Source organism: Suricata suricatta, chromosome 3 (genome assembly GCF_006229205.1).
Source record: "Suricata suricatta isolate VVHF042 chromosome 3, meerkat_22Aug2017_6uvM2_HiC, whole genome shotgun sequence".
NCBI lineage: Eukaryota > Metazoa > Chordata > Mammalia > Carnivora > Herpestidae > Suricata > Suricata suricatta.
This window is the reverse complement of record NC_043702.1, coordinates 60,255,406-60,282,373: the sequence shown is the minus strand read 5'-3', so window position 1 is coordinate 60,282,373 and position 26,968 is coordinate 60,255,406. Positions and strand designations below refer to the sequence as shown.

General features: G+C 37.2%; 3 protein-coding genes across 8 annotated transcripts in view; 2 read left to right on the top strand and 1 right to left on the bottom strand.

Annotated features, from left to right (window-relative positions):
• Positions 1-19,962, bottom strand: part of CCDC173 (coiled-coil domain containing 173) — a 28,474-nt gene extending 8,512 nt beyond the window's left edge. The window contains exons 1-7 of the mRNA XM_029933309.1: positions 19,927-19,962; positions 19,019-19,387; positions 18,814-18,904; positions 13,289-13,515; positions 10,203-10,376; positions 9,906-10,099; positions 1,944-2,138 (exon numbers count right to left, since the gene is read on the bottom strand). Of these exons, the coding sequence (XP_029789169.1) occupies positions 1,944-2,138; positions 9,906-10,099; positions 10,203-10,376; positions 13,289-13,515; positions 18,814-18,904; positions 19,019-19,387; positions 19,927-19,962 (1,286 nt within the window). The remainder of the gene's footprint in view (positions 1-1,943; positions 2,139-9,905; positions 10,100-10,202; positions 10,377-13,288; positions 13,516-18,813; positions 18,905-19,018; positions 19,388-19,926) is intronic.
• The window catches only part of LOC115287736 (kelch-like protein 23), a 36,525-nt gene continuing 28,777 nt past the window's right edge, over positions 19,221-26,968 (top strand). Inside the window, exons 1-2 of one of the 4 annotated variants that reach the window (XM_029934419.1) lie at positions 19,221-19,271; positions 19,836-19,869. The gene's annotated coding sequence lies outside the window, so the exon portion shown is untranslated. Of the gene's footprint in view, positions 19,305-19,835; positions 19,870-21,765; positions 21,782-26,968 lie in introns of those variants that run through there. The other 3 variants (XM_029934418.1, XM_029934417.1, XM_029934420.1) reach the window with 3 other exon arrangements.
• PHOSPHO2 (phosphatase, orphan 2) lies at positions 19,226-25,222 on the top strand. Of its 3 annotated transcripts, XM_029934422.1 has the most exons (4): positions 19,251-19,304; positions 19,836-19,869; positions 21,607-21,781; positions 24,460-25,222. In XM_029934422.1, exon 4 carries the CDS (start codon positions 24,486-24,488, stop codon positions 25,209-25,211), a length of 726 nt encoding a protein of 241 aa, XP_029790282.1. In that variant the 5' UTR covers positions 19,251-19,304; positions 19,836-19,869; positions 21,607-21,781; positions 24,460-24,485; the 3' UTR covers positions 25,212-25,222. The 3 variants fall into 3 exon arrangements, with proteins under 3 accessions (XP_029790283.1, XP_029790282.1, XP_029790281.1); XM_029934423.1 differs by lacking the exon at positions 21,607-21,781 and having other exon boundaries at positions 19,226-19,271; XM_029934421.1 differs by lacking the exon at positions 21,607-21,781 and having other exon boundaries at positions 19,255-19,304.

Here is a 26,968-nt window from a genome sequence, read left to right as displayed (position 1 = left end):
AAAACAAAACAAAACACCCAAGACACAAGTATAAAGTGTCCTTTCTTCCCCATCCACTGTCTATCTGCCTGTATTCCTAATTCCCCTACCAGACTCGATCACTGTGAAACTAGGGAAAAAGAACTGTACCAAAGTATGTCACTGTGAAATTTTAGAACTGCAGACATAAAGACCCAGAAATCTTTCAGAAAGAGAGAGAGAAAAACAAAAAAAGACACAACAGATCACATAAATAGGCTGAAGACTCTAAATGACATCATACTTCTCAATATCAATACTAGAAACCAGATGATCATGAAACTATGAATATAAAATTCTGAATTCTGAATGAGAATTCTATATCCAAACTATAAAGCAAATGTGACTTTAAATGATAACCTTTTCAGATAAGAATTTTTAAAATTGACCTGTATACCCTTTCTTGGGAGGTTACTCGAAGATATATTTCAGCAAGATGGAGAAGTAAACCAAGAAAAAAGAAGGCACGTGATTCAGGAAATGGGAGCTTCAGCCCAGGACAGTAACCCAGGGAAGTCCCAGAGTGACTTCTGGGCAGGAGGGCTGGGCAGGAGGCCTAGAGGGCAAACAGTCCAGAAGGAGAAGGATGGAGGACTCTGGATGTGGGAAGTTCTAAAAAAACAATAATATAGATAATTTAATATTATTTAGATGAATATTTGAAAACTAGCATCAATATATATTTGACAGAACTTCTGGAACGTGGGAAGAAACAGGTGTACATCCATCAAAGCAAATAAATACACATTTTAATCACACAAAAACATTTATGCAAGCAAAGAAATATAGTATGTTATTTGGCTCTTCAGATAACAATATATAATATATATAATTATGATGATTTAGCTAAAATTGTGACATATTTATTTTAAAGGAAGGAGAGAATGGGAAGAGAACAGTGTTGGAAAACAACTCAATCCTTAACTACAAGGGCAGAGAGAAAGAAAATATCTAAAAATGATAAATCAGGATCTATATCTTTAGAATGTGATATATATTTTTAAAATATACAAATTTATTATTTTTCATTCTCATGTTCGTTAAAATGCAGTATAGCCTTGGCTTCAGGAGTAGAACCCAGTGATTCATCAGTTACATGTGACACCCAGTGCTCATCCCAACAAGTGCCCTCCTTAGAGCATAACCCATTTACCCCACTCTCATCGACCTTCAGTTTGTTTTCTGTACTTAAGAGTTTCTTATGATTTGCCTCCCTCTCTGTTTTTATCTTACTTTTCCTTCCCTTCCCCAAAGATCATCTGTTAAGTTTCCCAAATTCCACACATGAGTGAAATAATATACCTGTCTTTCCCTGATTGACTTATTTTGCTTAGCATAATACCCTCCAGTTCCATCCACGTTGTTGCAAATTGCAAGATTTCATTCTTTTTAATCACAGAGTAGTATTACATTGTTAAAATATACAGATTATTTAGAATATAACTTCAGATTGGAACAAACAGCTAAAAGAACCTGGAAGTGGTTATTTCCAAAAAACCAAAAGGGGTAAAGCAAAGAACTGCTACTCTTCTTCTAAGCCTTTCCGTAGTGTTTAATGTTTTATTTCTGTGCATGTATTAAGAATAAACACTAATTTTAAAGAAAGAATGTAAAAAATTACAAAATAAAGTGAGTTGCAATAGGAACAAAATAACTCTTATTTATTGACCACTTACTAGCAGCGCAGCAGACAATGAACACATATTACTCCATTCATTCCTCACAGTTCTCATTTCAAGGAAATGTATTCACTTGAAAAAAAAAGCCTCATTTTCTTTTCTCTTTCCTGTTCATTCATGAGAGCACATCCACTAATTTCCTAGCAAATATAGCTGCCCCAAAAGTATATTAAAAACCCAATTTAATAGCAATTTGTTTTCAACTCTACCAATTATAAAAAATATATTAAAAGTTAGGCATTGGACATTATACATTTTTGAAGAGATATGTATTTTAAACTCACAAAAAACAGCCTTCTGCTTTCATTTATCTCTTGTTTTTTCTTTTCCAGTTCTTTCCTCATTTCTTCTTCATATAATGAATTTTGTCGCCTTATTTCCTCTGCATCCTTTTCTTTATGTTTTCTCCTTCTTTCTTCTTCTTCTTCATGTTCCTTTATTCTAAAGTAAAAGCATAACTATAATTCAGAGCAAAGCAGAAAAAAAGGTTATATTTTAAAGAAATGAATGAGATTCTACCCTGGGATGATTTGAAGCTGTGGGGAAACTCGTGAATTTCTTTGGGGACAAGAAGGGAATATATAAAGAGCAGTGATGAAAGCCTAAGCCTGCCAATATTTTCCTTTCTCTGAAATTTGTTTCATTCCTGACCAAAATAAGTCCTATATTAGATTCAAATGTTCCTTTCCCTTATAAAAAACCAGCTTATTGAATGACAATATGGTGGAAAAGTGACATTATTTTACAGAAAAGTCCTTAATCCCTAGTGTTTCTCACTAGTCAGCACTAGACAATGCTGCCTAAGCTATGGGTTTAGCCTCTCAGGAAATGGGGTTTCTTTACCCAACTAGCCACTTTGCTTGTCATTCTTTCTCTAGTCAACATCCACTAGCTATAGATGCCTTCTGAGTGGTAAGCCACACAGAGCTTACCTGTGAGTTCTGCAGAGATCCTGGAGCAGCCTCCTTACTGCAAGGCTGTGATCTGTGAGACTGAGCTCCAGCTCTACCTCTCCACCCCACCTTCCCAGCCCCACCACCGCGAGTCCCTCAGTGGCCTTCCACAATCGCAGCTTTATTGCAAACTCTTGAGTGCCCCCATCTGGCAACTAATCCTCTGCATACTGGCAAGGCAGCTCAGCCTGAGATGTCTACTTGCTCATCCATTCTCTTCAGTCAATCAAGTGTGCAGGCTACTCTGCCGCCATTCTTTATCTGCTGTCTCTAATTTTTTTTCTTCCTGAACAGGTGGGCACAGGGCAGATCAATAATACACTTAGACAAAAAGATTGAGGAATAAACCTTTCATATGCACCCAATCCAAAAGAGTATTTTCTTGGAGTCTTATCCTCATCTTCAGAGGGGAAAATTCCCTTCTCCATGCCATGGAGGACTACACAGTTAAGTGAGCTGGCAAGTTCACTTTGGTATCATTGAACCACTGCAGGACAGAAGATTCCCAGTTGATTCATCTGTACAGAGTAAGCAGCTTTGGAATCACAATCATTTTCTCGAGGAGCTAAGAAAAAAGTCATTTTTGTCTACAGCTAAACTAGGTTTATAATTGCCCTTAAAATACTAAATTTTCAAAATGTTTGTTTAGTTTGTTAAAATTCTTAGAAACAAAGAAGATTCTCTGAACTTGTGAGAAGCCTACAGATAAAGAATGGTAGAACAAAATTCCAGACAGAAGGAAAAACATGTGGGAAGGCCCTGAAGCCAGCAAAGGTTTGACAGGCGCTCAAGGCCTGGCAGGTCGATATGACAGAAATGCAAGAACTAAAGGGAAGGAGTGCAGGAAAGGAGGCTTAGATGAGGCCAGATCACACAAGGCTTAGCAGGAGATGGTCAAGTTTCCATTTTATTTATTTGTTTGTTTGTTTATATTTTTGAGAGAGAGCACAAGTGAGCGAGGGACAGAGAGAGGGAAGAGAGAGAATCCCACGAGGTGCAGAGAGGTATGGAGACTGTGGAGTCAAAGTAGGGCTGGAGCTCACCTGAAGAGTGAGCTCACCAACTGTGAGATCATGACCTGAGCTGAAGTCTGATGCTTAACTGACTGAGCCACCCAGGTGTCCCTCCATTTTTTTTTAAGTGGATGGAAAGCTATTGAAAAGTTTTAGGTAGGAGAATAATATGATCATTTTTTAAAGTTTATTTATTTATTTTGAGAGGGTCGGGGAGCTGAGAGAGAAGGAAAAAGAATCTCAAGCAGGCTCCATGCTGCCAGCACAGAGCCGGATGTGGGAGTCAAACTCACAAACCTGTGAGATCATTACCTGAGTCAGACACTTAACCAACTGAGCCCAGCCATCCCAATATGATCAATTTTTAATAAAATCCCTCTGAATGATGAAAGAAGGGGTTAGGAAGAGAGAATAGGAAGCCAGTTAAGAGGTTGACGCAGTGATCCACAGGACATGAGGGTGGCATGGACTAAGATAATAGCAGTAACTTTAAGATTCATTTTGGAGAAAAAATTCAACATGAATTGCTGCTATATTTGATGTGGGAAGTAAAAGAACATGAAGAATCAAGGTGTATTTCTAGGTTGCTGATTTGGACAACTGAAGGGATAAGGATGTCACTAGAAAGTCCACTGGCAGGGGGTGGTGAATAAATACTTTCATGTTAAGACATTTTAAATTTGAGATATCTATGAGACATTGAAATGGAGATGTCTTAAAGACAGTTGTATGTGAAGCTGGGACCCAGAGGAGTAGTCTAGACTAGAATTATAAATTTGGAAGTTCTTAGATTTAGGATGTGTTTTTAATCAGTAGGAAGGGATGTGATCGCTTAAGACCTCCTCTCTCTCTGCTTTCACCCTAGATGATCTTATCCAGGGGAAGGTGATGCAAACTATCCTGTAGTGGATTTTTCCTTCTTCTGGGAAGTTGATGAGATTAATAGGTACTGAGTTGTTCTTAAGCAAGGTCTATGGGTCCCTTTGTAGAGAAAGACATACCTAGAAGAAAATAGAATTATATGCAATGTCTACAGATACTGTTAAATTTCTTTTCAATAATTATGTTTAAGGTTCTTGGTCAAATCTTTCCATTTGGGGATTTTGGTGTCACTAGAGTCCCTCATTTGCCCCATCCTCATTATGCCCACTGGGCTGTGAGCCACAGGCAGATTCTTATACTGCTCAGAGTCCAAAAATGGAATAGACTGACCAGGTCCACAGCCTAGAGATTGTTTTAAAAATGTGTGAAAAATCTCAGTTTCAGGGATGCAGCTATACAGTGTATTTTGGTTAACCACTGCTGAGTAATTACCCTCAAATTTAATGGATTAATAAACATTTATATCTTATACCATTTCTGAGATTCTGGAATCTGGGAGTGGCTTAGCTGGGTAGTTCTCTAGAGGTTGCAATCAAGATGTTAGTTGGAGCAGTAGTCATTTGAAGGCTTGACTCAGGCTGGAGAAACCATTTTTACATATCTCTTGATAGGAGGCCTCAGCTTCTTGTCACACAGACCTCTCCATAGAGCTGCTTGAGTGTCCTTACATCATGGCACCCTCAAGAAAGAGTGATCCAAGATAGGGCGGAGGAAGCCATAATGCCTTTTATATGCTAATCTCTCTCAGAATTCACACATCATCATTTCTACTCATTTTCTTCATTGGAAATGAATTACTTTGTATAGCCTGCACTCAAGGGAGGGAGGAATTAGACTCCACTCTCTGCAGAGAGGAGTATGAAAGGACGTGTGTATATTTTTTAAACCACCACCATGTAATACCTGAATAGCACTTGGTAATACAATTAATAGGGCATCCAAAAGAGTCTTGCCTCTTGATATCTTCCAATTTCCTTTTTTGTGTGTGTGTTAAAATATGGTCTTTGTTCAAAGTGGAAAGTCATTCTAAATTTTGGCCTCCAAGGCACACATGACCTGGCCCTTGCTTCTATCCAATCTCATCTTTAACACTGTCCTCTTCGCCCTCTTACTATAGTCATCTTGGCTACGTAGTTACCCAAATCCACCATACTCTCACTCACTTCTGGCTCTTCACCCATGTTATTTCCTCTGCTTAAAATACTTCTCTACTCCCTATTTGTATGATTTATTCCTACTAAGTTTTCATAACTCAGCATGAACTGAGATGTCCATTTTATATGCTTCCACATGTCCTATACATATATTCATCAAAATATCTACTATCATGCCGTAATTATTTGTTCCATATTTACAGCCTCCTCCCTAGATTGTGGAATTTTTAAGAAAAAAGAGAATTACATTCATCTTCACATTCTCAGTTACTATAATAGTGGCTGGCAAATGGAGATTGTCCAATAAATGTTTATAATAATGAATGGATGATTGGATCAATGAATTTACTAATTAATAAATGAAGAGCCTATCTTAAATTTTTTTTCCCTGAAAGACTTTTTTATTCAAGAAAGGAAAAATCTTTCCTTCTTTTCTCTTTTTCTACCACATGGTCCTCTATATCCACTCAGATTAATACCAGTGTTAGTATTCCAGTTCTATTGTTGGCTTAAAGAGGCTTTTTATGGGCTCATTACCATTCCTAACAGTATTTTAAGTGCCATGCATTCTAAGTTGTATAAAACTGATACATGAATCAACATTCAACAGAATACCACTGGTGGTAATTTTGTGAATTCATATACGTAAAAAAACATTTGTAATAGATTTGTCTTTTCCTTTGTTGTTTTCAATTATAGAATTGAATGTTTCTTAATAAACTTAAGACATAGGACTTCTGGAACCAAATTGGGAACCCAAGCCCACATGTAAAATATCTTTCCCTCCTAACTCCCCACAATGCAATCAGCAGAATGGAAAAAATTCTACCACCACGAGAAACTGATAAAGCAAAGTTTTAGCTATATACTTAAGTTTCCAAGAGATTTCAACAAAAAATAGGGCACCTGAGAATGCAATGAAGATAAGTAATACTTGGCCCTCATCCACAAGGACAGAGCGCACACCATGAAAAGGAACGGAATTTATGCTGACCTCAGATCCTGGTCAACATCTCCTAGACTGCACTGAAGATAAACCAAAGAAACAATTCAAGCAAACCTTAAACCTGCTGGAACTTCGAATCTATTGCCGAAGACCACATGGGAAGGAGATCGTATGGCCTGAACACAGTCTACATGCAAAGGCTACAGGTGGATGGCCTGTGAAGGTGTTAGCGCTTGCCAGGTAGATTCCTGGAGGTCAGTCTGCTGCACGCAATGATCTCTGAGCTGCAACGGCTAACATAAGAGATTTTTCATGGGTGACTCGCTCAGACAGAAAATATTTGCATAAACTGTCCCTAACTTGCAAAAACCTTTGGCTCTCCACACTGACGAAGAAAAACACTACAATAAATCCAAAGCTTTCGCTTCTCTTTTTACTGAGGGTTAAAAGAACTGAGGCATATATAATTAGGCAACACATATATCCTGAGAATTGATATCTATGTCACTCAGACTACAAGAAATAAATATATACATCCTATAAGATATAAAAATATATATACAAAACCCAAAACCACAATAACAAAAAGAGACAGATTTGAGGACATCAAAATAAGTCTCTTCTAAATACTAGAAACATTCGGGGGCAGCTGGCTGGCTCGGGGGCAGAGCGTGTGACTCTTGATCTCAGGGTAGTATGTTCAATCCCCACATTGGATGCGGAGATTATACTTTTAAAAATTCTTTAAAAAGAAAATACTAAAACCATTCAGAAAAGGTAACAAAAATCTGCAATGTGTCTAATAAAGATAATTATCCAACATATATAAAAATGGCTTATTAATCAGTTCTTAATCAATGACATACATATCAATATGAACCTACACAAGAGAACAATGGAGTAAACAATTTATGGTAACAAAAACCAAAACAGATGCATATTTACACATGAAAAAATAACCTGCCTCACTAGAAATAAAAAGAGATATAAATTAAAAGATAGTATTATTTGATCCATTAAGTTCTAAAAAAACTACTGTCTGGAATTGATAACATAAAGAAAAAGGTATCCGATATCATTGATGATTACACACTTAAAAGCCTTTTCAAGGGGCAATTTGGCAGTATCTCCCCACATGTAAAATCCAAGCTCAGTTCAAGAAATATATCCTACATAAATACATCTTTGCACAAATATTACAAAATAAATATGGTCAGGGATGTTTGCCATAGCCTTGTTAGAAATGGAGGAAAAATCCAAATTTCCCCCCAAAATAATACAGTTAAATAAATAATGGTACATCCTTTGTATACAATATGACTATTTGAAAAGATGTGACAGATTCTTATATTCTGGCAAAAAAGATATTCAAGGTATACTGTTGAGTGAAAAAAATGAAGATAGTAAAATACATTGTATAATATCCATGGTAAAAATATATAAACATACTTAAATATGTCTTGCATATAAATATTAGTAACTATAATAAAGCATTTTGAAGAGATAATCACAAAACTTTATATAATGGCTATTTGTGAGGAAGAATATGGGACTTAAAGAGACACCAATGAATAAGGTGTATATGAAGATGGGCTTTTCAATTTTACTATAAATTTCACTGTTTTGAATTTTAAATAAGTATATATTCATTTATTATTTGCAAAATTAAAAGAAATAACTTTGAAGAGTAGAAAAATATACACCCAGATGTTAACTCTGGGTTACAGAGTTTCTAGTGATTTTAATTTTCATTTTGTTTGATCATATATTAATAATATAGTCAATTACAAAAATAATTTTTTCTTTAAAAGTAGAATACTGTTTAAAGCTTTTTGATATGTTTTTGCACATTTAAACTATAATGTAAAGAGACTGGTAAGCCTCACATTGGAGAAACAAGGTGGCTGGTAGACAAGGAAGAGACTTTTCACTGAATCCCCTTTGTGGCTTCTCCTATTTGCATGTATCAGCTATTTAGAAAAGTAAGTAAATTATGCACAAATACAATCCCCTCTCCTGATTTATATATAGCAGCTACTTTTTAAAAACAAGTTCAGGCTTGAGGCACCTGGGTGGCTCAGCCAGTTAAGCTTCTGACCCTAGATTTGGCTCAGGTCATGATCTCATGGTTGGTGAGATTGAGCCCTTCACTGGGCTCTGCGCTGATAGCACAGAGCCTGCTTGGGATTCTCTCTCCTTTTCTCACTGCCCCTCTCCTGCTCATGCACACATATGTGTTTGCTCTCTCTCGCTCTCTTTCTCTCTCAAAATAAACATTAAAAAAAAAAGTTCATGTTTGATTTCTATTTACTGAGATAGCATGAGCTCACGATACTGGTAAATTTAAAAATATACAATAATACTGTTGACCCAATTTCATTTTATAAAATAAAAGTATATATGTTCAGAAAAAAGTCTGTATCACTAGCTCAATGATTGCTAGGGGCTGAGGGTAAGGAAAAGAACTCAGTTCAAAGGGGCATTAGGAACTTTTAGAATGGTGGAAGTATCCTATATCTTGATTTAGGGGTGGTTATACAGCTATCTGCTTTCTAAAAGGTATATTTTATTAGTAAATGTAAATTACAGTTCAATGACTCTGACTCCCTCCACCACCACTACCACCAAAAGAAGTCTGTATGGCTATATACCAAACAATAATATAACTGTGGTAGATTAGATTATTGCTCAAAAAGATTCACTCTCTCACTTCCCACTTCCATAGGAGTCTACTTCTCTGTTCCATGGTTGTTTGGGTTGGCCATGTGATTTGCTTTAGACTTATCATAGACCAAGTGTATTTCCTTGACTTTTCCTTTGAGTTTAGCCATATTCTTGCTTGCATCTCTGTCATACCATAAGAAAAGTTTCCCTCAGACGGCTGCTGTCCCTTCCTTCATCCTGTACCTCAAAAATGAATACACATGGAACAGAGCAGAGCTATCGCCAGAGCAACAAGCAAGCCCAGCCTGTCCTGCAGTCTGAAGAAAAGCTGTGCAGCCACGCCCCACCAACTCATGGATGCATGAGAAATAAATGTTTATTGCTGAACACCCCTAGACTGTGTGGTTGTTTGTTAGGCAGCATTATTGTGACAATAGTAACTAATATACAACCTCTGGGTAATGGAGTAATAGTGAGTTTTAAACTTTCTTTGTAGTTTTTACTTACTAAGTATTTCAGCATGTATTGTTTTATGATCAGAAAAAAACTTTTATGAGAAAAATAAGATACAAAAAAAGTAATTTACATATACATACTGTTTTAAATGGTCATTGGCAAGAGCCACTCTATCTCTGCGTCGTTTTTCTGCTTTTTCTTGTTCTTCTTTAAAAGCTTTTTCAATGTTGAGTTTTAATTGTTCTTCCCATTTTTTATCTGATTTTATTTTATTCTTTTGGGATTCAATCTGTGCATCACGTTCTTTCATAACTCTACTAAGAAGAAGTCCTGACTACAAAAAAAAAAGTGCGGCATTTTAAGGAAATAAAGTCTAATTATTTATGTAAAGAGACATGTTAAATATGTAGAGAAATGCAAGAAAACCCAAGTAGTACATGAAAATGTTTCACTCTTTCTGTCTGGTAAAATTGATATTGCTTTGCATATTCAATAGCCTTTTTCCTTTCTCCTTGTTTGTATATTGCTTCCTCCACATCAAGATTTTGTCTTTCTGCCTCTATTTCTGCATCACGCTCCTTTTTGGCTTCAAGTTTCTGTTCTCTCATCCCCTGCAATAAGAAAAAAGCAGTCTTGTGTTTTCCTTTTTCTATTTAATTTTACAAAATTTCCCATTGCATGAAATATGAGTATGCATCTTTATATTTGCAAATATCATTAATAAATAAAATGTAATGTTATACTTATAAGCTAATATTTTAATTACATTTTTTGGTAGCTAGCATGTTTACATGGTTCAAAACTCCAAAATATTAAAAAAAATTTTTTTAAGTTTATTTATTTTGAGAAGAGAGGCAGAGACAGTGGGGGCCAGGGAGGGGCAGAAAGGGAGGGAGAAAGAAAATCCCAAACAAACTCCGCATTCCCAGCACAAAGCCAAATACAGGGCTCAAACCCACAAAACCCCAAGATCAAAACCAAGAGTCAGATGCTTAAGTGACTGTCACCCAGGTGCCCCCAAACCCTAAATATTACAAAGGTGTACATGAAGCTCTCCCTCAAATCCTAACTTCCATCAGCAGTCTCTACGATAACCACAATTATTAGTTTCTTAGTTTGCTTCCAAAGTTTCTTTTTTTTTGTTTTGAGAGAGACAGAGATAGCGCCAGTGGGGGAGGGGCAGAGAGAGAGGGAGAGAGCAAGAATCCCAAGCCAGGTCCACACTGTCAGCGCAGAGCCTGATACGGGGCTCAAACCCACAAAATCTCAACATCAATACTAAGAGTCAGACACTTAACCGACAGAGCCACCCAGTCGCCCCCAAAGCTCCTTTCTATATTTACATTATACACACACACACACACACACACACACACACACACACAAGATACCTATTACTACTTTTATTCCTGTAAGAACTACTTCTATCCAATGCATGTCAGATGAAGTCTTTCTTCTTCTGTTTTGGGTCATACTTTCAATACCTTAAGAAAACCTTACTTACCCTAAAATCCTGAAGGTATTCTATGATATATTTTAAACGTTTACTCTTTTACTTTTCACATTTGGGTCTTTAATCCAGCTGGAATTCATTTTTGTATATTCTATATGATAAGGATATAATCTCATTTTTTCATATGCCAATTATCTATCAGTTACTGAAATCCCAATCCTTTCCCTTCTGATTTGAATGATATTTCTGCCATAAGACAAGTTCCCATATACAATACGTGACTGTTTCTAGGCTCTCTCTTCTGATCTTTTATTTTATCAATCTCTGTGCCTTTACAAAACAGCTTTTACTACTACATTTCTACCACGTTTACCATATTTCTTCTTATTCTTTAACATTTGTGGATATGTAAAATATTATGTATCATAAAGTATCATATGGTATATTCCATTCCAGGGACTTCTTTAAAATGAAGGTTTTTAGAGAATAATTTATACACCTTCTCTTAGTGTCCAGTTTTGCAAATGCATCGTCACTTATAGAACAGTTCCATTGTCCCCCAAAATACCCTCACGCCCTGTTATACCACTACCCCTATCTGCAGCTCCTGGTACACAAAACAACTGGTACAAACAACAACATGAAAGAATTTCAAAAGAATTATGCTGAGTGAAATTTAAAATAGGAAGTAGAGCAGGGGTGCTGGGTTTCGAGTTCAAGCCCATGTTGGGTGTAGAGATTACTTAAAAATAAATTCTTGGGAAAAAAAACTGATCTGTTTTCTTTCCCAATAGATTTGCCTTTTTCAGAATGTAATATATGTGATATATCAGTCATGATATAATTCTTCCCTCTTCTAGAAAAAGGAGACTAAGGTATGAACACTGCTTCTAAAGCAAGGTACCAAAAGCTTTCTGTGCCCCTTCCCAGCTGAGAGAAAATGTTTTTGAATCAAATATCTAATAAAGGACTTGTATTCAGAATATATTTTAAATATTCTCTAAACTCATAATGAGAAAACAAACCCAGCTTAAACATGGGCAAAAGACTTGAATAAACACTTCACCAAAGAAGATATAAAAATAAGTTCATAAAAAGATGTTCAGCATCATTGAAATTAGAGAAATTCAAACATGCCAACATATTATTCAGCCATTCTACCAAGATATTTACCCAAGAGAAGTGGAAGCATATGTCCACAAATAGATTTATACATGAATGTTCATATATAGCTTTATTTATAATAGCCCAAAACTGGAAACAGCTCAAATTCCAAAGTATGGTTGATGCCAAATCACCAACAATTGAATAGATAAACAAATTATGGTCCGTCCATATAATAGAATATACTACTAGTCAGCAATAAAAGTGAACAGCTGGTACACACAACAACATGAAAGAATTTCAAAAGAATTATGCTGAGTGAAATTTAAAATAGGAAGTAGAGCAGGGGTGCCTGGGTTTCGAGTTTGAGCCCATGTTGGGTGTAGAGATTACTTAAAAATAAAATCTTGGGAGAAAAAAGAAAGCAGATCAGCTGCCTAGAGACAGGTGCCTGGAGGAGTGAGAAGCAGTAAATCGAGTACGGGGAAACATTTTTTGGGTGATGAGTATGTTCATTATCTTAATTACAATGATGGTTTCAGGGGTGTGTAGATATATCAAAACATATCAAATTTTATACTTTTTTATATGTCTATTTTATTGTTTGCCACTTCTAAATAAAGCTGTTGAAAATGTATTTCAGCGCATTTTTATGATATTTTAAAAAATGTTTACTTTTCAGAGAAAGTGCACATGAATATGCAAGAATGGAGGAGGGGCAGAGAGGGAGGTGTACAGAGGATCCCAAGCAGGCTCTGTCCTAACAGCAGAGAGCCCGAAGCAAGGCTTGAACTCATGAACTGGGAGATCATGAACTGAGCTAAAGTTGGATGCTTAACTAACTGTGCCACCCAGGTATCTCACATTTTTTTAATAATATTGTACACATAAAAAAATATTTATAAAATGTACTAAGAAACGAGTGAGTCTTCAGTGCATGTGTATACCTTGGTGGTTAATACTTACTGCGTATGTATTAGTCCAGTGTTTTACCACTTCTTGGGATCGGAAATGCATTTCTTTCTTTGCCTTTCTTTCTGCACGAAGGCGTGCTGCTTCTCTTGTCAAACTGTCAAGGCTATCTTGAATCCTTTTCCACTCATTGTGTGGAATTATGGTAACCTGCCGGAGATCAACCTTGCTAGGTAGAAGAGGTGGATATAGGACTTCATCTTCTTCATCATTCTTTATTTCTGATAAATGTTAAAAAATGAATATTAAAGACTTTCAAGAGTTTAAATATTTTTTTCTCAGACATTTATAGATTGTCATGATACCTGGAAATTGTTTTAAATAATAAGTTTATTCTTATTATTTCAAGAACAGCTGGGGTTAAGTGGAAAGTATAGAACTTGAAGTCAGAGGACAGATTTGAGTCTTCACTTCCTTACTCTGTAAACTTAGGCAAGTCATTTAACTTCTTGGAGCTAACTTTAGTAACTTGGAGATAACTTCAGTATCAAATCTCTGAAGTTGAGATCAATAATACCTACCCCAACAGGTTGTTATTAAAACTTTTTAAAAAACTGACCAAGTAGCAGTCTATACATGGATAATTTGGGGGATAGTTTGGGGTATATTCTTTTGGAGTTGTAGACATTGCAACTGACTCTATTCAATCCCTTCCTAATTGAGTAGTGGCAATGTAATTTGGAGAACTGAATAAAGTCTCAGGGTGGGCTTCATTAGTTAAACAATACTTCCATCTCCCTTGGCAATAGTTATTTGTGTAATAAACAAAACGAAAAGAGATTTGAGACTTTTAGAAAAGTTCTTCCTGTTCTTTTGGGAGAGACATCTGAGAGAGACTCCCCAGCTAGATATGAACAAGGAAGCATAAAGGCCAGATAAGCAGCCATCCTATGACCACAAAAGGAAGTAGCCTTATGATGAAGCTGTTACTATGAACCACGAGGGAAAACAAAGGGGGAACATGGGCGATGAGGATCTCATTATGATGCTAGATCAATCAGACCTGAAGCCTGGAGTTCCTGTTATATGAGCAAATAAATGTCCTTATTTTTAAACATGATTGAGTGGGGTATTCTATATATGAATTAAAAAGCATCCTAAATGAACATAGCACATACCAACTATGTAAATCTAGACAAAATTATGTTAAACATTTTTTTAATGAGAGAGAGAATGGGGAAGGGGCAGAGAGAAAGAGGGAGACAGAATCGGAAGCAGGCTCCAGGCTCTGAGCTGTCAGCACAGAGCCCAACATGGAGCTCGAACCCATGAACTGTGAGATTATGACCCGAGGCGAAGTCAGACACCCCACTGACTGAGCCACTGAGGTACCCCTAAACAAAATTACTTTTTTAAAAATGTTTCTTTGAGAGAGAGAGAGAGTACAACCAAGGGAGGGGCAGAGAGAGACGGAGACAGCAGATCTGAAGTGGGCTCCACACCGACAGTAGCAAGCCCAATGTGGGGCTTGAACTCACGAGCCATGAGATCATGACCTCAGCTGAAGTCAGTCACTTAACCGACTGAGCCACCAAGGCGTCCCTCTAGACAAAAGTATTTAATTCTCTAATTCCTTAATTGCAAAATGTAGATACTAATAGGACCTACTTTATATGGATGGTTTGAGACTTAAATGAACTCATATATGTAAAAAATTTAGAATTATGTGAGGCACACAAAATGTTCTCAATAAATATTAGCTATTAATATGTTTACTATTATTATTAGAAAATGAATGAAACACAAGTACAGAGAAAAGCAGAAGCAAGAAATCACGTAGCTCCAGAAATAGATAAAGATACTCGGAGAAAAACTGCCAGGATCAATTAGAGTCTTCTTGAGGTTTGAACTAAAGTTGACGGGATTGAGAAACTGGTTGCTAAAATGAAGTCTGAATTTAGAACCACAGGCATCATCTTGCCTATCACATACCAAGCCCCACCTAGAGAGAATAAAGCTAAGCAACGCTGAGAGATAGAATAGTGTCCTGGATCAAGTTATACCTAAATTCAGCCATGTGTAGGTCTATGCGTAAGTCAAGTCTTCTAGTAATGAATTCGCTATTTTTGTTTACCTGGAAATATGTACATATTTTAAAGTTTATTTATTTATTTTTGAGACAGAGAGAAAGTGCAAGTTGGAACAGAGAGAGAGAGGGAGAGACAGAATCCCAAGCAGGTTCTGCACTGTCAGTACAGAGCCTGACGTGGGGCTCAAACCCACAAACCGTGAGATCATGACCTGAGCTGAGGCCTGATGCTTAACTGACTGAGTCATCCAGGATCCCATAACTGGAAATTAAAAAAAAAAAAATTTAACATTTATTTATTTTTGAGAGACAGAAAGAGACAGATTATGAACAGGGAAAAGGCAGAGAGAGAAGGACACACAGACTCGAAAGCAGGCTCCAAGCTCTGAGCTAGCTGTTAGCACTGAGCCCGACGCGGGGGGCTCAAACCCACAAACTGTGAGATCATGACCTGGGCCGAAGTCGGTTGCTCAACCAGGCCACCTACCCTGGAAATATTTTAACAGTTTTCCTGGATAAAGAATCTTTAAGTCTTTTTCAGTTAATATCTTGAATATGTCAACCTTCTGTCTTCTGGCTTCCACAGTTTCTTAAGAGAAATCAGCTAGTCATCTTATTGAGGCTCACTTTTATGTGTTGCATTGGTTCTCTCTTGCTGCTTTCAAGATTGTCTTTCCCTTTGTCTTTTGATTGATCATGATGTGTCTGATTCTGGATCTATTTGAATTTATCCTATTTAGAGGATCAATGAGCTCTTGAATGTATAGATTAATGTTTTTCATCAAATTTGTAGTTTACAGCCATTACTTCTTCAAATATTTTCTTCTACCCATTTCTTCCTCTCCTTCTAAGTCTCAAATTATATATATCTTGGTATACTTCTTGGTACTCTATATTTCCCTGAGGATATGCTCATTTTTTTAATTTATTCTTTTTTTCTTTCTATTCCTTAGACTGGACAATCTCAATCAACATATGATCAAGTTCATGGAGTTTTTCTTTTGTGAGCTCAAATCTGCTTTTGAGCCCCTCTAGTGAATTCTTCATTGAAACTATTGTGATTTTCAACTCCAAAATTTCTATTTGGTTTCTCTTTATAATTTCTATCTCTTTGCTTATATGCTCTATGTTGTGAGACAGCACTCTCAATACTTTCCATAGGTCCTTTGAGATTTAGTTCTTTGAACATATTTACAACAGCTGTAAATTTACAAAAGAAAACTGTTTAGTAAGTCTAACATCTGAGCTTCCTTAGGAACAGTTCCTATTAAAACTTATTTCTTAGCATACTTTGTCATTTTTGCTGAAAGTTGTACATTTTAAATAATATATGGCAACTCTAGATGTCAGATTCCCCGCACACCCAACGTTTTGTTTTTATTGCTGATGTGATTTAATGATTTTCCTGACCTAAATCTGTAAAGTCTGTATTCTTTGTCGTATGTGGCTATTGGAATCTCAGCTTGCTTAGCTTAGATGTCAGCTAATAATTGGACGGGGTTTCCTTAAATTAAATTATATTGAATGTCCTTAAATAAGTCTCCCAGCCTTTGCCAAGAAACTCTCTGTGAGTAGTGGAGCATGACTTCAATGCTCAGGCAGGCAGTTTACAACTCTGTCTTAGCCTTTACTTTTTTCTTGCATTGAGCCCCAAATTTAGCCAGAGGTGGAAGCTAATTTATCAGGTATTTCCTGGGCATGTGTATAGCATTGTACATGCATCTGTCCTTCTGGATTCCCAGGAATAAGTCGGGAGCGTCTCAAAGCCCTTTATGGACATCTCATTTCCCAGGTATTCTTTTTAAGTTTTTGGTCAGCTTGTTTGCAACCAATAGTTATCACTACTTCAGGCAGCCAACCTGTTTAAAAAATTGCCAATGATTGTTTTAACAAACATTCCCGGTGAGTTCTGAGTCAGGTGAAATAAAATCAAGCATTGTGACTGGGATTTTTCAGGGAACTGTGAGACAGGTAAAATTAAAATAATAGTTATCTTAAAAAAGGCTTCAGAGAGGATCCAATCCTTTCCTGCCCCCTCCACAGGTTACTAAGGCACTGGATTTCACTGTGGTTGCAGTGGATTTTTAGATTTCTACAGGGCTAGGAGAAAAGTAAGGGAAAAGAGCAAGTTAAAATGCAAAAACACCTTACTGTTGTTACCAAGATTCACCTATTTTTCCTGATAAAACACTCTTCAATTGTTACAAGCCTTTGGTTAATTTCTTGAGTTCTAAAAGAAAGCCGGTTTTGACGATTTTTGTTGTTTTAAAAAAAAATTTTTTTAAAGTAGGTTTTACACCCAATATGGGGCTTGAACTCACAACCCTGAGATCAAGAGTGATATGCTCTTCTGACTAAGCCAGCCAGGTGCCCCGGTGTTCCTTTTGATTTAATAGAGAAGAGGAATTTTGGGGGTCCTTATTCCACCATTCTGGCTGATGTCACCCAATTAAATCTTTAGATAATTCTTTTACAAATGTTGTCTACATATCTGAACCATTTTACCTACTTCTAAATGAAGATTATAATTTAGCAGTGAGGCTCAGATGGGAATTTTTGGACCAAATGACACAAAACTTTTTTTTTTTTAACACCTATCACATAATAAATCTAAGTCTTTTATTATAGTATTACATATGTAAGAAAGTATGTGAGAGCAATAGGTTTTTTTTTCTTCACTATATGTTACATGGTTACTGTCTCTTCTACATGTCAGAACTTCATGAGTCCTTCACTGCATAAATACCCAGTAGTGTCCACTGGAGGCATAATGGCTGGCTCTCACTCAGCATCTGGCAGAATGAGGCTCTATTGCCACAAAAGCTCAGGCAATGACATGAAGACAGTCCAACTCCCACGGTTCTGGTGGTCATCATCGGAACATTAATTGGGAATTTACAGACTCAAGAAATTAAATCATTGTAATTGCTAACGAGTTCTTTAGATGTCCCCCTAGGCTACTTGTAGTCAAAAATCAAAATTTTATAACAGGTCATCTAGATTACAATACCTAAGTAGCATTGTTTTCTACACTCCTTCACTTCAGAGATGAGGTAATTGAGACATTTCGATTATAGAGACTTTCCTAAGAGCACTCATTAAGTTCACAGCAGGGTCAAGACTCTAATGAGGTCATTGATACTTCCAAAAGTATATGCCAACTGACTCAACGAATAACAAAAGCTTAAGGGAATTCAGCAAACACTAGACACTTGGAGCTGCAAGCACACAGTTCAAGGCTCAGACCAGCTGGTTAAGTGGGTATCTCTACCTTCACTTTCTCCGCTATTTGTAAACTTTTTTCACCTACCCAATCATCTGAAGACAAAACCGTGCATTTACACAGAGCCCAACGATACCCATGGGCCTGCTTTGGATTTAGTGGAACCCCTTTCAAAAAGTAACCGAAACTGATTTAGCACCCTTGCCTCTTACCCTATGCCTGGAGGCCAGAAACATTCCCTGCGCCTGGACAGGCCAGTTAGCTCACCTGTGTCTTCCTTCGCTCGTCCGCAGCGCCTTCCGAACCGCACCAGCATCTCTGACGACTTGCCCTTGGCGCGCTCAGACTTTCCAAACGACTACAACTCCGGGCAGGTTGTAGTCCCGCCGGCCGAGTGTTAGCCAAACTGCGTGGTTGCTCAGCAACGCTGCCGGAAGTGACGGGAACCGCCGCAGAAGAACGGTGAACGCACGGCAGTCCGCCTTGGGGCTAGCGGAGCCGGGCTGCGCCTGCGCGGGAAGTCCAGGCCCAGCGGTTCAGCCGGGTGCCCCTCGCGGGCAGGCACGGGAACAAGGTCGGAGGGCTGAGTCCGCGGGAGCCGCACGGAGGCCAGGACGGCTGCCTGACGCCTGGCCTGGGTCGGCGAGGAGCCTTGGGGACCCGGCCCGGCCGGCTTCTCCCATCCTAATCCAGCGCGACCCTCACAGGAGATGACCCCCGACGAGGTGCCTGCGCCTACGCTCGGGGCAGGCCGGCAGGTGTGTGGGAGAGCGAGGCCTAGGCTTGGTGTGTGCAACCCACCGACCTCCTCGGGGGTGGAAGGTGGAGGGCAAAGACCTCCCTTCCAGAAAAATCCAGAAATTAATTGACACAAAATCTGTTTGTAAAGACTTTGGCTTCTAAGCCATGAACCGAGTTTATGGGCCTCTTCCATAAGATGAAGCTTATATTTTTAAGAAATAGGCATGTTAAAACTTGGATGTTGTCCTGGAACATTGATGTCAGGATCTTTAAAGTATTTCAAATTGCTTGGTAAATACAGTATAGTAAATTGAATGTATTTGTGAGACCAGCCAGACCACCAAGCACACAAAAATCTGGTAAGAGTGGATGCGGGCTTGGTTTCAAAATATCCTTTTCTGACACATCGAGGTACAAATGATTTCATTATAAGCTAGTTGGCTAGGACACCTACATGTCAGGCACCAAACTAGAGTCACTCAAAGTGAAAGGAGGTAAGAGTTTTAATCGTTAAGGTTCTAACACATAGTTGTACTGTTTTTCTTCAGGTTTTCTATCAGATGTTCCACCGTAATAATGCTGGTAAGTATGAAAGCATTAATAAAACATTTGTTGACGGAAAGTAGCTTTTGCACATACAGCATTGGTGGCGTTGGTGGTTTTTTTTGGAAGCATAGTTCTAAAAATGTCAAGAACTCAGAGGAGTCAGCGATTTTATCCTACTTGCAGGCTAACAACTTAGCCTGCGACAGTTTTGTAGAAGTCACAGAGGCCTAGAGCACAGTTGAATTACTTATAGCAGTAGCAGTAGCGAGAATATCAGCACTTTTGCCCCACTTCCCACTGGGTCATGTGAAGAGGCAGAAGTTGCCTGCAAATGGAGTGTGTTGCATTACAGGACTGGAACCGGAGCTTAGGGAACCATAATCTTTATTACAGTGGACAATAAGCATGCCTTTCAAGGCTGTTCATTATATATACATTTTTGAGAGGACAGCCCAGAGCATAGAGTGCGGAATGTCTTGCTTGTAAGGTATGTAGACCCAGTAGAGACCCATGGAGGATTGCCTCCCAACAAAAATTCTCTGGAATTTTAACTAAATGGGTTATAGAAAGTAGTGAATCATATAAAATTTAATGTCACTAATTTGCCTATTTGACATGATAGTCTTATATCATTTGACTTCCAACACCTGATTCAACTAACTCATGGATGTTTACAGCTAAGTCTATCCAGAGTTAGTTATTTATCTGTCTGACCTCTACTCCTTTTTTTAATTTTGTTGTGAAATTAAGGTAGTATTTGCACTCTGATCTGAAATAGAGTAAATTATTCTGGGGAAAAAATTATTACAAATTCAGTATAGAAAAAAATGCACTGAAGTTGAGCACCCATTGTCTTACCATTGTATACATAGACCTTTTTTTTTTTTAAACAAAAATGGGATTATACTATACACACTGTTTAGTGACTTATTTGTTTAATTTGAACTGAACATCTTCGCTTTTACTGACGAAATAAATATTCCATTTCTGGCTATTACACGCATATCTTATTTAGACAGTTCCCAAGTCTTGGATATCTGTGTAGTTTCCAGTTTTCATTATTGTTAAAAACTCATAGGCTATTGTTAATCGCTGGAAACATTGCAGACATATCAAATATATACTGTTCGTGCTTTTGGAGAGAATGATTAATAACTGCTTTTGGAATTTTAACAAATTGGATTCAAAATAGATTCACATTCTTTTTTTAAATTTTTAATGTTTATTTTTGAGAGAGAGAAAGAGTGAGAGAGAGAGAGAGAGAGAGAGAGAGAGAGAGAGAGAATGAATGTGAGTGGGGGAGGGGCAGAGAAAGAAAGGGAGAAACAGAATCTGAAGCAGGGTCCAGGGCTTGAATCCATGAACTGTGAGATCATGACCTGAGCCAAAGTCAGATACTTACCTGACTGAGCCACCCAGGAGCCCCAAAATAGATTCACATTCTTAAACTAAATTTTGGTGCACATACGTAAGTTTTGGAGACGTTTCTATTAAAGTATAACACCAACTTTTGAAAGTTTGACAACTGAATGTGGTACTTGTCTATTATTTAATAAGTAAAACGAAACAATGGAATCTGGAAATCTCAGCATAATCAACCTAACGCTTGTGTTTATATCCACTGGATAAAAATTTATATTCACATGACATTTCCTGTTTTATATTTAAGGTTTTTGTTTAATCAAAATTTTGTTTCTGCCATTGCTAATAGGTGCCTTTTTGATAGAGGAGAAAACAGCATCATTAGACCTTAAATATTTTTATTAATTTTAGGAGTTAAGAAGTCTCTGTTTCTTTGCTCCAAACCAGAAGACTTTGTTCCCTGCACACAGAGTAGGAGTACTGTTGGTTAGGAACTGGCTGGTGTTTAAAACTGAAGATTGTCATGACTGTTTAACCTAAGCTCTATTCTGAACTAAAATTAATTATCTGGGAAATACTAAGTCAGGTAAGTATTTTTAATAAAGGTTTATGTTTAGTGGTGACAAAAAACTAATAGAGGGGCTCCTGGGTGTCTCAGTCAGTTGAGTGTCCAACTTTAGCTCAAGTCATGATCTCAGAGTTCAGGGGTTCAAGCCCTGCATCAGGCCCTACACTGACAGTACAGAACCTGCTTGGGATCCTCTTTCTTCCCCTCTCTGCTCCTCCCTGACTTGTACTTTTTCTTTTTCTCAAAATAAATAAATAAGTTAAAAATTTTAATAGAAAAAGATCTGAAATTAAGAAAAGTACACCTTCATGTAGAAATAAATAGTCAACAGCAGAACTATGTTAACTTCAAGTTTATGATATATCTTATTATTTTGAGGTTAATAGTTCAAGAATGTAGGTAACTTTTGGTTGATTAAATCTAGACTTGAGACAGTTTTCAACCAATGAAATTACATTTGAATATTTTTAAAAATTATAGATTCAGAATGCTTGAAAAGCATGTTTAATTTAAAGTGTGCCTAGAGTGTAGTACTAATGTTTTGTCAACTCTGCCTTATTGCTATTTATTACGTTGTTTCTATGAGAGAGTAAATTCTGCCCTTAAATTCCTATGAGCTAGTCAGAGACACCTGGATTAGATATTCAGAGATTCAAGGATCCAAAGTATCAGAATATTCTATATTGTCTAAATGTACACAATAGGAGATACCCTTGTAGGTTATTGTTCTCCAGATACCCTAAATTGAGAGACATAGAATACTTATTCCTGTTTGAGCCAACAAGCTCTATTCTCAATTTTATCTACTGGATATGTATTGCTATAAATCAGAGAATATCGGCACCTGGGTGGCTCAGTCGGTTGAGCTTCTGACTTCGGCTCAGGTCATGATCTCACAGTTCATGGGTTCAAACCCCGCATTGGGCTCTGTGCTGGCAGCTCAGAGCCTGGAGCCTGCTTCTGATTCTGTGTGTCCCTCTCTCTCTGCCCCTCCCCTGCTCATGATCTGAATGGTCACAGATGTGGTATTAGAATTAGTGTGTACTTTGAGATGAATGAATGTTTTCATGTAATTAAACATCTTTTTGTCAAAATGACCTCCCTAGTATTTATTTTTAAACTGATTAATGAAAGGGGGCCCTTGATGGCTCAGTCGGAGGAGCATGCAACCCTTGATCTTGGGGTCATGAAGTTGAGCCCCGTGTTGGATGTAGAGATTACAAGAAATAAATACATTTTTAAATAGGGGCACCTGGGTGGCTCAGTTGGTTAAGTGTCTGACCTTGGCTCAAGTCATGGTCTTGCAGTCAGTGATTTCAAGTCCCATGTCGGGCTCTGCACTGACAGCTCAGAGCCTGGAGCCTGCTTCAAATTCTATGTCTCCCTCCCTGACTCGCACTCTGTCTCTCAAAAATTAATAAACATTTTAAAAATTCTTAAAAATATTTTAAAAATTTAAAACTAAACTGGCTAACAAGCTACAAATATTCTATTTCTTAGCCATTAGAGTATGGTACTTTAAGCATGAACTATAGTGTCAAGTGGACCTGAGTCCAAATTCCAGCTCTTCCACTTAACTAATACTTAACCAACCTAAATAACACTTAAGCTTCAGTTTATATATCTCTAAGATGAGGATAATACTTTCTACTTAATAGGGAGATAAAGTTAAGTAAGATGATGAGATTGTAAAGTTCTTAGTCTAGGGCCTGGTGTGTTGTGGTATATATAAAAACATTAGTTACTCTGAAAAATTTGTTGTTGTTGATGCACAGTAATTGTAGCTTCTCTTGGGTATTCTTTATAACTGTCTTTGTTACATAACTTTTATACATACTATCTGTTGATCAGTTTAGTTTTTCCTTTTTTCTTGAGATTTATAATTATTGACCTTCATTATCATTTAATGAAAACAGAGAATTAAGTAATTGTCATATCATAAGCAATGTGATTTTTCACATTTACCCAGATTATTTGGTACTCCAAAACTAAACTCTCTAAAGACAATATAAATAATGTGAAAATTGTTAACAAAAGTTACTTAGAGTCTGGAAGAATGGAATTGACTCCCAAGTTTAAGTAATTTCTGCAGAATTCAAGTACAGCATCAAACAACCGTTTAGTTATAGCACTGGCATTGATGATTTCAGGCTGAACATGTTTTTTAGGAAAACTATTCAAACTTTGCAAGATTTCATAGTAAATTAAATTTGATTAGAATTCTTGTCAGTATACAGATAATTCATATTATTCATGACTTGTTAATTAATATGAGGATTACTGTTTTAAATACTTCAAACTAATACATTTGTGATTGATAATTTAGAGGCAATAAGAGTGAATAGCCTATTTTCTATCTTATATCTTTCTAAATTATACTGTAAGAGAGTAATTATTTCATTATTCCTCTCATTGGCTTACTCTGTCGTTTAATTTTGAGTGCTCAAAGACTCATCCCCACAGAAACACAATAATACTGTGAGTATCCTTTTACATAATCTGTTTCCATTTACCTAAAATACTCAAATATGAACTTTGCTTCTTAGGGAAAAGTGCTTAAGTGACAGTCCTAAAATGCTTAATCATTTTAGCTTGTTATTATAACCTTTGTTTTAGCAGATTAACACTCAGTACTGTTTGTTAATAGCTAAACATGTAAATAGTACATTGAGGAGATAATATTTCTTCTTTTTCAGGGTAACCCAAATTTGCTTTTGGAACCATGAAAATTTTGCTTGTTTTTGACTTTGACAATACAATCATAGATGATAATAGTGACACCTGGATTGTACAGTGTGCTCCAGAGAAAAAGCTTCCTATTGAACTGCAAGATTCTTATGAAAAAGGATTTTGGACAGAATTTATGGGCAGAGTCTTTAAGTATTTGGGAGATGAAGGTGTAAGAGAAGATGAAATGAAAAGAACAGTGACATCAATGCCGTTCACTCTAGGGATGGTGGAACTTTTGACCTTTATAAGAAAGAACAAAGATAAATTTGATTGCATCATTATTTCAGATTCAAATTCAGTCTTCATAGACTGGGTTTTAGAAGCTACCAGTTTTCATGATGTATTTGATAAAGTGTTTACAAATCCAGCAGCTTTTGATAGCAATGGTCATCTCACTGTGGAAAATTATCATGCTCATTCTTGCAATAGGTGCCCCCAAAATCTTTGCAAAAATGTAGTTTTGGTGGAATTTATAGATAAACAGTCACAGGAGGGAGTGAATTATACAAGAATAGTTTATATAGGTGATGGTGGAAATGATGTCTGTCCGGTAACTTTTTTAAAGAAGAGTGATGTTGTCATGCCACGGCAAGGATATACTTTACAGAAAACGCTTTCCAGGATGTCTCACAGTCTTAAACCCATGGAATCTTCCATTGTAGTTTGGTCTTCAGGTGTTGAAATAATTTCTCACTTACAACTTTTAATAAAGGAGTAATGTGTCACCTATTGAAATGTGTATTGGTTAAGGTAGGAAACAGCAGCATAAAACTAAAACCTCAAATACCAGTGGCTTTAAAAAATGAAAGATTTTTTTCCCTCTCACTTAAAAAGAATTTGAGAGGTAAGTATCACAAGGCTGCTGTGGTGCTCTACCAACCTCAGCATTTGGCTTCTATCTCACGTTTCAAGATTGCTGTTCAAGCTCTGTCCCTCACGTTAGCACTCCAGCCACCAAGAAGGAGGGCAATGAGTGAAAAGTTTGCACCCTTACTTTTCTTGGATTGGAACTTAGTCACAGTTCTCCTGCCTAACTGCAAGGAAGGATGAACAACCTAACTTTTATTCCAGATGTCCATGTGCCTTTGGAAAATGGGAGGTGGAGGGGAGGAGTATAGAATGGAGGTAGATGCAATTAGTGTCTCTATCAAAGGTGGTTGGTAGGTAGATTGTATTTTTAAATTTATTTCCAGAGGGAGTAGTCCTATATTTTGCTTTCTTAGATACTTACTTCAGAAGCATGTCCAGTAGTGACAGATCTTAAAAATAAGCCTGATACCTTATTCCTATAAGAATAAAAGGCTCCCAAATGTATATAATGTCCTACTCCCAATTCAGTATTTTAAAGATAGGGATGCAGTATCTATTGTCTATTGCCTAAATTTTCATCAATTACAGGTTTTCTTTTTGAAATGAAATAAATAAACATTCTTCATATATTTTACATTTATATAATCATCATAGACTGTAACTCCAGTGTGCTGGTTCAGTCACTGTGTTATTTCTGTTTAGCAATGCACTCTTTGTAGAGAGAGGTGTGGGTAGCAGGAGAGAGAGAATCCCAAGCAACCTCCACTCTCAGCACAGAGCCTGATGCCAGGCTTGATTTCAAGACTGTGAGATCATGATCTGAGCCAAAATCAAGAGTTAAGACACTTAACTGACTGAGCCACCCAGATACCCCATCATTTTTATTTTTTAATTGAAGTTAAGTTGCTACTGTACTGTTTCCAGTGTACAACGTGGTGAGTGGACAAGTTGATATGTTCTTTGTTTATAAATCAGGCTATGCTCACCAAGTGTAACTCCCAACTGTCACCATGCAAGACCCTGCTGTTGACTATATTCCCTGTGCTGAGTATAGGGAATATATATACATATATATATCCCTTGTGATTCATCCTTGTGACTTACTCATTCCATAACTGGACGTCTGTATCTCCCACTCTTCATCCATTTTTCCTTCCCCCCATGCCCCTGTGGCAACCATGAGTTTGTTCTCTATATTTATGGGATATTAAAGGGTCTGTTTCTGCTTTGTTTTACTTTTCAAATTCCACATTTAAGTGAAATAATATGGTATATGTCTTTTTTTATCTGACTTATTTAATTTAGCATAATACCCTCTATATTGTTGCAAATGGCAAGCTCTCCTCTTTTTTATGGCTGAGTAATATTACAGTGTGTGTACACATCACATTTTTTAAAAATGTTTATTATTTATTTTTGAGAGAGAGAGAGAGAATATGCAAGCAGGTCAGGGGTAGAGAGGGAGGGAGACCCAGAATCCAAACCAGGCTCCAGGCTCCAAGCTGTCAGCACAGAGCCCAACATGGGGCTCGAACCAATGAACCATGAGATCATGACCTGAGCCAAAGTCAGACACTTATCTGACTGAGCCACCCAGGTTCCCCAACATCTTCTTTATCCATTCATCTGTTGATGGATACTTAGGTTGCTTCCATATCTTGGCTA

Excerpts from the sequence above, each read along its gene's own strand:
- PHOSPHO2 (XM_029934423.1), top strand. The coding sequence starts at position 24,486 with ATGAAAATTTTGCTTGTTTTTGACTTTGACAATACAATCATAGATGAT.